An 11,450-nucleotide genomic window follows, 5' to 3' on the forward strand; every position below is an offset into this window, starting at 1 on the left:
ACTGCCTTATCTCTTTGACACAGCCAAAAACACTCCATGACAAAAGGATTTATCAAAAGCATCTTTTCCCTTTCAGCGTTTCTGTAGCTATGACCACTACAATAGCTGAGAATATCATATTCTGTTACACATTTATCTAGGGGATTAAACACAGACAGAATTAACACACAATTTGTTCAATGTTACATGAAGTCTGCCAGGGCAGGGAACTGAAGCCTCCCTCATCTTCTCAAGCCCAAGTGGAGCATCCCATTTAACCTCTATATATACTCATATACTCTCTTAGAGGTGTATATACCACACTGCCATATAACCTAGAAGTAAACCAAACCAAAATAAACAAATGTTTGAAAAAGCTGTAGTAATATTCCCTGGCATCACAAACTGAACTAATCCTTTAAATCCCTTGCCAAATTACAAAGTTGACAATATGAAAAAGAAATATGTACAAATCTGCATACATGCAATTCCCAATTCCCAGACTGGAGTCTGATTTGAAAGCAGAAAATACATCCCTGAAAAAATGCTGTCCACTTTTCCAAATATATTTAGAATATTATCACAACACATTCACACAATCTTAAGCATTTTTTCTATGACTTCACTGTACAGAGTGTTTTTGGCCAGCCAGCAGAATGTAGTTCAGAGACTACTTAATCTTTTTGAAAGGAAAAGGCTTGAGTTTTATGATCTTGGTCATAAAACGAGGTACGTTCTGGTTCTCCATAGAGTATTCCTTGACAGCACCACGTGTTAGGCAAAGCTTTGTTAATTTTACAATCAGACAAGCTGTGAGTGATGAGCAGTCTTTTAACAAAAGCTTCTTGGAGAGGAGGCACCTCTTTTGTCTTCCAAAAAAGCTCACTTATAACTTGAGAGTTTAGCAACCTAAATGGAAGTCCAAACATATTTTATCTAAAAGATAATATGTATGGCTTTCACAATAGCAAAATGAGGATGTCCAAAGAGGACATAAAAGCTAATTAAGGAAGATATAGCTACACACTTTCCATTTTGGTTCAGGTCATCTCTTTCCAAAGCTTTTAGAAAGCAGCTTCTAAACTGGCTTTTCAGTTCCTTACAATGTTAATGAATTTTAAAATTTAATAAATTCCAAGTGTAATGCAACTACACAATCCATTGAAAAGTGAGAGAAAAATCAAAATGCTTTAGAGTACAGAAAAGCTCTTTTGAGAACTACGCATTCCTGAGAACAATCAGAAAAAAATCTGTCAATAAGAACATAATCAGGGCCTTGTTAAAAGCATATTCATCTCAAAATGGGTATTGTGTCACCACACAGCAGATCTCACCCACAGACCTGTCCTTCCTTGACTGTGTGTCTCCTAGTCACACACCTGAAGAGTCTTCAAAACGGTAAAGGACTCATGATCCATGTGCAAAGCAAAACTGGATGAGACATCCCTTTTTGGCCACAAAAAAGCACCATGCTGACTATCTGCAATAATAAAGTATGCTAGGTGCTTCTATTGTTTAGAAAAAACCCAAACCAATTCCCCTCCAAAAAAACCTCCAACTTTTTTTCCCCCTTCTACAGCTTATAAATAAAACTTGTATACAAAACACTCAGTCACTTTGTTTGCTTTGGCTAGTCAGTTTTTCTTTTTTGTCCCTCTCTTAACATGTTAATGAGAAAAAGTCAGACAGGTCACGAAAAAAGAAAACAAAAACAAACAAAAAAGCCTCAAACACAACACCCTATTAAAATAAAGCCAATTCGTACTACCTTTATTTAAATAAAAAGTTTCACTTGCTGTTTAGTTTTAAATATTTTGGAGATTATTGTCACAGCCTTCTCAAATACTCAGATTTCTTTCTGCTTCTATTATGGTTATATTCCCCTATGTGTCTAAAATAAACACAACTGTTGTTGTGACAACTTTAAGCCTACCAAGCCCATCTGGCCAAAATACCCGAGAGCTTCCAGTGTCGTGAAGAGTGAGTAGGGAGCAATATAGCAACTGTTTGAGGAACACAACTGGTCACTTAAATCTTTTGTCTTGCATAGGAAATCACAGCACAGGCAACTTTTCACATGCCCTCAAACCAGTGTACTTGCTGGCAGGCTCCTGGGGAGTTCAACAGGGGAAATGTTTTAATTGACATGAACAATGAGTTTGCACAGCAAATACTGAAGATCAAAAGACTTTTTTTTTTTTTTTATTGGCTATTAAAGGGCTACTACCAGCCCTTGAAAATTCTCATTTCTGTAATTTGAAGCACATATATATCATAAGTCAAAGCAGAGAATAAAGCAATGCAAAACCACCACAGTTGCATGGGAATGGAGCCTCTAGTGCATTCCCCAAAAGCCACCGGGCTGTCCAAGATTTATGATTTCTGTCTTACTCATCTAAGGGAAGACTCTTCTCACTTCCTCTCACTGTTGGAGTTGGTTTTCAATGAGCAAGCCAGGATTACCTTGGCAGAATCAAAAAGCAAGACCTCATTTGTACAAATCCCAATACTGCAGTTTATTACTGGAAAGAAAGCCTGGCAGTTTTTAAACTTTCTTGGTTTTTGGAGCTCACAGATGGTCCAGGACTGGTATGTACCCCCATACAGCAAATTTAAGCCTACTGACAACAGATGTACTTTTAAGTATCTTCCACAGATTCTTTAGAAATAATCCACTAATGTCCATGCCCTCACCAATTTCATGCTGAAAAGCAGGGCTCTAGATCCCTCCTGATGGGATGACTACAGTGTGAAACTTGAGCTGTGTAGTTGTGAATCACATCCAGAACAGATAGCAGAAACCATTAGCTTTCCACAGACCTTTCTGTACTCTGAACTACTATAAGCTTGAAGTCAAAACAGGATAAACAACAAAGCACAGCCTTGTATCTACTACTCCATTCTCATTTGCTCCAGATGACTCTGGAATAAAAGAGATGGCAACACAAAGTGGAAATATTGAATACAGCTACTGTCTCCCCTACAAACTGCCATAATGTTTCCCCAAGATTATCCCCAATCAGTACGGCAATCAAACAAAAAGGGAGACACATATTGATAAGATGCCAGAGAAGCTGGCCTGGGAGAAAAAAAATTTACTAATAGTCTGAATATTCTGAAAACACACTGATCTTCCCACCCTCCAAAGAGAAGTTCATAGAACTAGAAAACTTTCACACTTCACTCCTTTTCAAATAAACTTATACCTCCTCCACAGCATATGATGCAGCCCTAAGAAAAAAATGAAAGTTTCTCAAGCGCAGTGTTTTCACATTGTCTTGATTCTCTTTTATGCACACACCTGCCTAATGCAGGTGTGATTTCTATCCTGACCACTATTGAAGTTTTGTGTTGTTACTTAGGAATTTCTTTCAAGTTCTGAGGTAAAAACATTCCAATCACTGCCTCCACAGTAACATAACTAACCATGAGCAATGCACTGAAACTTGCAAATAAAAACCCTAGAGTCAGACAAGAGGACCCCTCCCCATGCTATGGAGGCTACAGAGTAGTTAAACAGAGAAATCAATATTCCCTTTAGGCTATTCCTTCTTGGTTCTTGTAGATTTAAATACAATGAGGGCGACTGTGCAATTTCCACACTGCAAACATGGTTTGCAAACTAACTGTTCTTTTTTTGTTTGGAGATTTAAATTATAACTGCAGAAACTGTGGGTTGGAAGAACTTCAGTGGAAGAATTGCTTGTACGCTGGATCTGTGGCTTGAAGGGAAAAAAAAGAAGTTTAATTTTTTTTAATGTCATGCAACTTGACTAGTCCAACTGCTGTATAAAACACACATGCACATGTAGGGCTTTGGAAGTCAGCAGGACTGGATGTCCAATACCTATCCCTCCAAGCAGTTCTGTTAGGTCCCTGGAAGACAACAAGCCTATTGATTGCAAAAAAAACTGTTCGGAATTTGCAAACCTTCCCAACTGGATACCTTGAGGAGTATGCACCACTCTTGTAAGACTTCCACTCAGTTAAAAAACAAAAAAATAAAATGTTCAGCAGTGTCACCCACATGGATCAACTCTGACAACCCAAGTAAAACTGCAGACCAAGGAAGAGTAAAGTAACTTTATTTAGAAAGGTTCATGCAAGCAGGCACCTTACTACCCAGAGTATGTTCCACTTGTCTGCAGAGGCAGCAGCCCAGCTTGCTCAGCAGGTACTGAGACTCCAACCACAAGGACTCTGTTTCCCTCTCAGCCATTGTCCTGGTGAGGGATGTTAGGCAAGTCCCTGTCTTAACATCCCAGGTCACCAAGGCACAGAAAGGAAATTCCTACACTAATTGATATAACAAGTACAGAAATTCATTAAGAGAGATTAATAGATCTGTCTCCTTTCTCCTGAGAAAATTCTACACTTCAAAAGAACCCCAAACCATTTTCAAATAAGACTGTACTCCTTTCCCAGAGGCTCATCACATTCAGGCATACACAACAAAGGCTTTTCTGCACTTGCTGAGCACCTCACAAAAATTATCATGACCCATTCTCCAAGACACAGTGGTTTCCAAGCCTTTCATCTGCAGGCCTCAGAAGATTTTCCAGCAAACATGCAACCACTGCCTAGGAGGGATTAAGGTAGTAGATCCTAGTTTTACTTCCTGGATCCCTGAAAAGCAGCCAAAAGGCCACAAAGTGAGAAGCTGAATAACCCTGTGTTTCTTGCAGTCTATTACAACCCAAGCTAAGCAAAATTTATCCTTGATGAAAACTAAAATTTTAAAAATTGACGAAAACTTTCCTCTGAAAACCAGAAGTCTGTGTTTAATCCCATTAAAAACTCAATCAATTGTAAGCAAAATCTTCTTCTACCTTGGCAGAAGCATGAGCTGGACTTGTTCAGTCTAGAGAAAACTGAGAGGGGATCTCATGAATGCATATAAGTATCTCAAGGGCAGGTGTCAAGAGGATGATGCCAGACTTTCCAGTGGTGCCCAGCAACAGGATGGGGAGCAATGGCCATAAACTAAAACACAAGGAGTTCCACCTCAACATGAGGAAGAACTTCTTTACATCAAGGTTTGCAGAGCACTGCAACAGGCTGCCCAGGGAGGTCATGGAGTCTCCCTCTGGAGACATTCAAAACCCACCTGGAGAAGTCCCTGTGGCACCTGTTTTAGGTGACCCTGCCTTGGGGGGGAGGGTGGACTAGATGATCTCCAGAAGACTCTTCCAACCCTAAGAATTCTGTGATTCTGTGGTGGAAAATTTGTCAGTTTCCTCTTTGGTGCAGGAATTTCTTCCTAACTGTAACATTAAAGGAAGAAAATAAAGTTGTTAAAACTCAAGCCAAAATTGTTGCTGTGTTTGTGAAGTAATATTCAAAGCATTTCTTCTTCTCATGTTTTCACTTGAATTTTCACTGACTTTTTACAGCAGAATCACAGAATAACATGATCTGGAAGTGACCTCTGTTCTCCTGGTCCTATTCTCCCAACAAAACAGTCACAAATTGACTTGGGTTGCTCAGGGGCTTGTAAAGCTGAGTTCTGAGTATCTACAAGGATATTACAACCTCCCTGGGTAGCCTGTTACAACGTTTGGCTACCTTCACGTTGAAATTTTTTTTCCTAATATCTTATTGGAGTCTCCCTTGTGGCAACTTGTATCTGTTGCCTCTTGTCCTACTGCCTCTCCATACCTCTCAACAGTTAACTGAAGACATGGGATAGTTTTCCCGTAAAGAAAAGCAACACATGCACACAGAGCTGAATTTTTAAGCTGTTCATAAAATATGTACACATAGGAAAGGATTTTCAGCTTATTTTTTGCAATACAAGAACTGTACTTTTGTTTGCAATCTAACAGTTTCTTATGGCTTGGCCTTCTGCAGCATATACCACCAAAGACTTGTTCACAAAGACAAGTAAAACAGAGTAACTAATGTGTGAAGGAACCTTAAAGACCATCTAGTTCCAATCGCTCTGTGATGGGCAGGGAACACCTTCCACCAGACCAGGTTGCTCAAAGCTCCATCCAACCTGCCCTTGAACCTTGCCAGGGATGGGGCATCCTCAGCTTTTCTAGGTAACCTGTTCCAGTGCCTCACCACTCTCATAGTGAAGAATTTCTCCTTAATAGCTAAACTAAATCTACCTTTTTTCAGTCTAAAGTCATTCCCCCTTGTACTACCACCATCTGCAACAGCTGTGCCAGACTGAGGTACTTACATGACTTCACGATACACTCTGTTTCACCCAACTTCTCTCTTCCATGCTAAGCATGGAAGCAACATTTAGCACGTAGAAATTCGAAACAAAGAAAAACCACGGGAAAACTTGTGGTCAGCATGAAGATGAGATCTACAGGCCACAGTGCGGGCTTGTACCTGCTCCACCAGAGCACCTCCTTCGGGGTTGCGCAGGCTGTGGCAAAGCACCAGAGCGAGCTCGAGTGTTCTAGCGCTGCTGCGCTGACCCTGCTAGCACACCCTTCTCTCCAGAAGCAAACCCGCTGCACAAGGATGGATGCAAAGTGTATGTTTCGGTTTTAGGATTTTTTTTATTTGTTTGTTGGTTGAATTTCTACAACAGCATCTTCTGCTATGGGCCACCCGTCCCCCCTTCCTCCTCTCCGGGACACAGCGCCGGGCGGGGAGGCGCTGACAGCTCCGGGCGGCTGCGCCCGAGCTGCCCCGGTGCGCTGCCCTCCGCTCCGCCGCCGCCACCTCGGACCGACCCGATGGCGAGGGGCAGAGCGCCCTGCAACTGGGACCGGGCAGACAAAGAGCCGCCCCGGGGCGCAGAGCAGTCTCGGGTCTGAGAAAGTTCCGAGGGGACTCTGCTCTCGCCAGCATGAACTTCTGGGAGGGCACGCCCCCACGCTCGGCTCTCGGGGCGCAGCCGGCCAGTCCCGCTCCAGTGTCAGACCCCACCGCCCCGCTAGGGAAGCCCCGGCCTCCCGCCGCTCCAGCCCCCGGCTGCCCCCGGCCGCATCCCCGGCGCGGGGGGAGGCCCAGGCACAGCCACCACGGGGGGTGAGGAAGAGCCGCAACAAGTCCCCGCCGCCGGCTGCCCTTACCCAGATAGTGCCGCAGGTCCAGCAGAAAGTGCGGGGGGCCTCCGTTGAGCTGGTAGAAGAGGGAGCCCAAACAGAAGAGCAGCAGGGCGGCCATGCAGAAGCCGTAGTCGCGCAGCGAGAGGAAGGGCAGCAGCGAGAGGGGCCGCCGCCTCTTCAAGCCCCCGCCCTGGCCCGGGCCCCCTCCCGTCGCCGCCGCCGCCGCGGGGGGCCGGGGCACCGGGCAGTCCCCGCCGCCGTGCTGCTGCTTCTTCTTCATCCTCCCCTTCGCCCCCTCCGGCTCACGCAGCCCGCCGGGGGAAGCGCATCCTCCATCCGCCTGCCCGGCTCCGGCTGCCCGCGGCGGGGAAAGTTCCCGGCACCTCAGGGGACCCGTCCCGTCCCCATCGCCGGCTCCGCGGCAGGCGAGAGTCCCCGGCGCTGCGGCGGCTGCTGCTGCTGCTGCTGGTGCGGAGCGCCGCTAAGGGGAGGGGAAGGAGGTGGTCACCATCCCGCTCCCTGGGGCTCCTCTCCTCCTCCGCCGCCGCTCTCGCTCCCTCTCTCCGCTCGGCCTCTCGCCCCGGTGTCAAGTTACAGCCAACACTCCGCCGCCGGCCGCCTCCAACTCGCGGCCGACTTGTGCGCGCCGCCCGGCCCCGCCGCCTCCCGCCCGCCCCGGCCCCGCCGCCCGCCCACCGCGGTCCCGCCCCGGCCCCGGTCCCGCCATGCGCCCGTGGCCTCCGCGCGAGCGACCCCTGCGGGTGTCGCCGCCGCCCCGGCCCCACACACCTCCCTCGGCCCGCCGGGGTCTGACATCAGAGTGATGGAGACAAGACTAACGCAGCGTTAAGATCCGCTGCCTTTACAGTGGTGTGATATCGTTCGTGAGGGAAGAGTGGGACCTCTCTTTTCCTTGCAGCTTTGCTGGGGTGATTGAAGCGGAGCTGGTGTCTATTGGGGACAAGGCTTTATACGAGTACAGAAATTACAAAAGATTGCTCATGCAGCCTTAATTTGACCCCCTTGCACATATGGCTTATGATACAGCCTCTAATTACTGAATCATACTATTTTTTCTAGACAGGTTCTTCCAGCCCTGTGACTGGTGGGTGAATGGCATTCACTCAGCGCTGAGCTGTTTAATAGCTTCATCCTCTTTATACAACATATGTCCCTGGTATGTCCTGATGGCTTATTTGGAGCTGTTCTTGTTCTTGGGCATTGTCTGAAGTAAAAATACATTTCATTCCTCCATACAGCTGCATTGCCAGTGCAGCAGTGGAGGGAGAAGATCTTGGGGTGGCAATGCTAGTTCACCGTTTTGTTTATGGACCTGGCTGGAAGTAGGGGGGCTTTCTCAAGAACTTGCTCATGGGGTCACACGAGACTCTTCATTTCTAAGCAACAGCAACATCTACTGTGTTTTGGGAGAAAAGTAGGAAATCATGACCCAAGTGCAACCCAGGTCAGAAATTAAAAAACAATCAGGCTTTTCCTTTTTAGGCTTAAAAAATGTATTCTGATCTAGGGGGCCTGACTCATAATCTTTGTACACTTGCAGCTGGAAATTTTGCTCAGGAGACTGCATTCAAATGTTTTTGCCACTTGCCCTGAAAGGCTTGGGTAAATGCCTGGATCTTACCTACACTACTGGCTTCAGTTTTTTTATCAGCAACCAGCAGCAAAGGGCATCTGCTGAAATATGGAAATTAATCTTGCTGGTGTGGATAAGAGCACAAAGACAGAATCTATCAATAAATAACCATTCCCATAGTATTCCTTTTTAAAAAATACCCACCCACATTTGGCCTGAAAGAGCAGACCTTAATTTGGAGAGAAATCTCCTGGTTTTAGTTACAGAGTTCTACAACATCAATCCACAGATACTTCACAATCGTACACAAAACCTGTAGCAAAGGCAATGCTAGTTATGACACTTCATTTCTGTAAAAGAGGAAAGTAACAGAATACAAAAATAAGTCCACTTTGGGCTAAATCTTTAGGACTACGGTTCATTTAAAACAGAAGCAGCCAACACCTTTCACCAGATAAAGTCATAACTCCAACTGCACGGTTTAACTACCCCTTCTTAATTCTCCTGAATGTGGCTTTGAAACACTTAGGAAGTATTAGAGGCTTACTTAATGTGCACTGCTTCTGTGGATGTTTTCATGTTTTATATTCTTTTGAATACTTCCATATCTATTGTCTAGTTTGGATGACAACACTGCAGATTTTGTTAATAGGGCTAATTGCTGTTGCAGATGAGAAATAGGTAAGCGCTTACACTGAATGTTTGAGAAAAATGGGTGCTTTGAGGAGAAGACTGATAACACCTGTGAGGTGAATCAATAAATCTTTATTCTTCTTGTTGCAAAGAATGTCTTTGATCTCTAGGAAGAGATTAAAAAAAAAAAGACAGAAAAAGAGACCAATCAATAGAGTAAAATTAAAGTGGGAAGACTGTACTGTTGAGAGTTTTTGCCATATTTCTAAGCATCAACGGATAAAAAAAATCTCTTGGGAGGAAGAATACAAATTTTTTTTTGAAACATATACTTAAATGTATAAATTAGGTGTAAAATTATGTGCTTTCACAAATATGGACTACCACACCTATGTGTGATGTGTTAGAATGCCTAGCTAGGGCAATGCACAGGAAAATAAATGCTATTTACTTTGTGCTATAGCTTGATAAAGTGCAACTGTTTTTCTTATTTTTAATTCCCCTCTTACTCATCTGCTTTAACAAAAACAGTATGATTTCACACACAAAGCATAAAGCAATTAAAACATATATACATCCTTAACTTATTACATTCCCATTCACACAAATAAACCCAAAGAATCCAAAACACAAGGCCCCCTTAAAGCAATATTATTGCATAAAAGCCAAATATTGACACTTCAGGATAAGCCAAAGGTAAGAGTTTTCAGACAAACTTGTTTTGACTTGTAGAGGGTATGACTTACAATTTAGCCTTTAATTGTGTGATGATATTGTTTTGCTCAGGGAACCACTGTCTTGTACAGTGCATGGGACAGATACTGTTCACTGAATGTGCAGCCTTTCAGTTTATGTTTAATCTCTTTGTTCAGCATACGTTCTCAGGCTTTGTTTAAAGCTATTTAAATCCTGCTTGTAATGTGGAATTATTAACATCGTAGCAGGCTTTTCTACAGCATTCACTGTTACAGTACCTTGAACATACGATAAATGCTTATAAATTACGTTCATGAGATGCAGCAAAGATCACCATTTTACTTATTTGGAAATGAGACACAGAGAGATTAAGGTTAAATACGTCAATTAATTTTCGTTGCCAGCCTTGAGATGACTGGGGTTCGCCTTGGTGAAATAGTTATCATGATGCAGTACTTTGTATGTTTGAAGCATAGCTCCCTTTGACTTCAGATGCAGCTGTGAATGCTAACTACTTCCACAAATCAGACCCCAGGCTCTCAAACCGAACACCAAGCATAAAAAGAGCACTCGGTGGCCACCTGTAGTTCAAGTAATCTGCCTGACATCATGTAGGAGTGCTCTGGTGCTAGCAGACGCAGAATCAATCATTTTCAGAGTGGTATTCACTGCAGCAGTCCTCATCCTCTGCTTGCCTTGACCTTGTCCCACTTTTTCGCCTCGTCTCCTAGAGCTCCAGGATCCTTGTCCAAATCTGTTTTCTTCCATGGCCTCATCCAGAGGAGGTCCAGCTCTTGCTCAGATTGAATCCCCCTCGTGGCTGCAATGGTTCCAGCGAGAAGGACATTGTGAGCATAGAGGCACTGTCCCCGGGGCTGGAAGAGGATGCTCCTCTGTATAAAGGAGAGAGCATAGCTGCCAAAAATTTCCAAGTGAGTCCACATTGGTACTGCACTAGATATTCCTGCACTGAATCATAATTCCAAATGCATGGATTCTGAAACAAGTTCAAGAAGCGAGATAAAGAGCGCAAGGAGGTGGTGTGTTGGCAGTTCTTGGCAGAGAGACTCATTTGGCCAGATCAGCATGGGTTACCCACCAGCTCAGCCAGCCTGAACGTAATGTCTTGCCAACTGGGCTGTGCACTCAGAATTCTGAGCCTAAGTCACTAGTATCTTGTTTGGGAATGTCTGCACCAGACAGCTGGAGTGCTGCAGCTCTCATTTACTGAGCACATGTAATCCGAGGTTGTAGAGAAATCTCTAGTCTTCCAAAGAAATATCAAAACCCTCACTCCTAAAATACAAAGACCAGTGCTCCAAGGAACGGATGCACTATGATTTCCTATTTTTGCAGTGGTAGGATTTTGTTTCTAACATAGACAATACATATTTCTCCTATTGTTAGAAACATATGAACATTGTTTTTTCCAATTTTCTAAGTAAATTCACTAAATACATTCTTATTAAAGCAAATTTCTCAGCTGTGATATTTTAGAATTGACAGTTCGCAAAGATATAAGTAACTAGAAGGGG

At 44.0% G+C, this 11,450-nt stretch overlaps 1 protein-coding gene across 2 annotated transcripts in view; it reads right to left on the reverse strand.

Annotated features, from left to right (window-relative positions):
- The window catches only part of UST (uronyl 2-sulfotransferase), a 162,754-nt gene extending 155,139 nt beyond the window's left edge, over nucleotides 1–7,615 (reverse strand). The window contains exon 1 of one of the 2 annotated variants that reach the window (XM_017822055.1): nucleotides 7,017–7,159. In XM_017822055.1, the coding sequence (XP_017677544.1) occupies nucleotides 7,017–7,110 (94 nt within the window). In that variant the 5' untranslated portion in view covers nucleotides 7,111–7,159. Of the gene's footprint in view, nucleotides 1–7,016 lie in introns of both variants that reach the window. The other variant, XM_017822053.1, reaches the window with a different exon arrangement.
- Nucleotides 7,616–11,450: the final 3,835 nt, after the last annotated feature.

This window comes from Lepidothrix coronata, unplaced genomic scaffold (assembly GCF_001604755.1).
Source record: "Lepidothrix coronata isolate B3197 unplaced genomic scaffold, Lepidothrix_coronata-1.0 Scaffold94, whole genome shotgun sequence".
Taxonomy (NCBI): domain Eukaryota; kingdom Metazoa; phylum Chordata; class Aves; order Passeriformes; family Pipridae; genus Lepidothrix; species Lepidothrix coronata.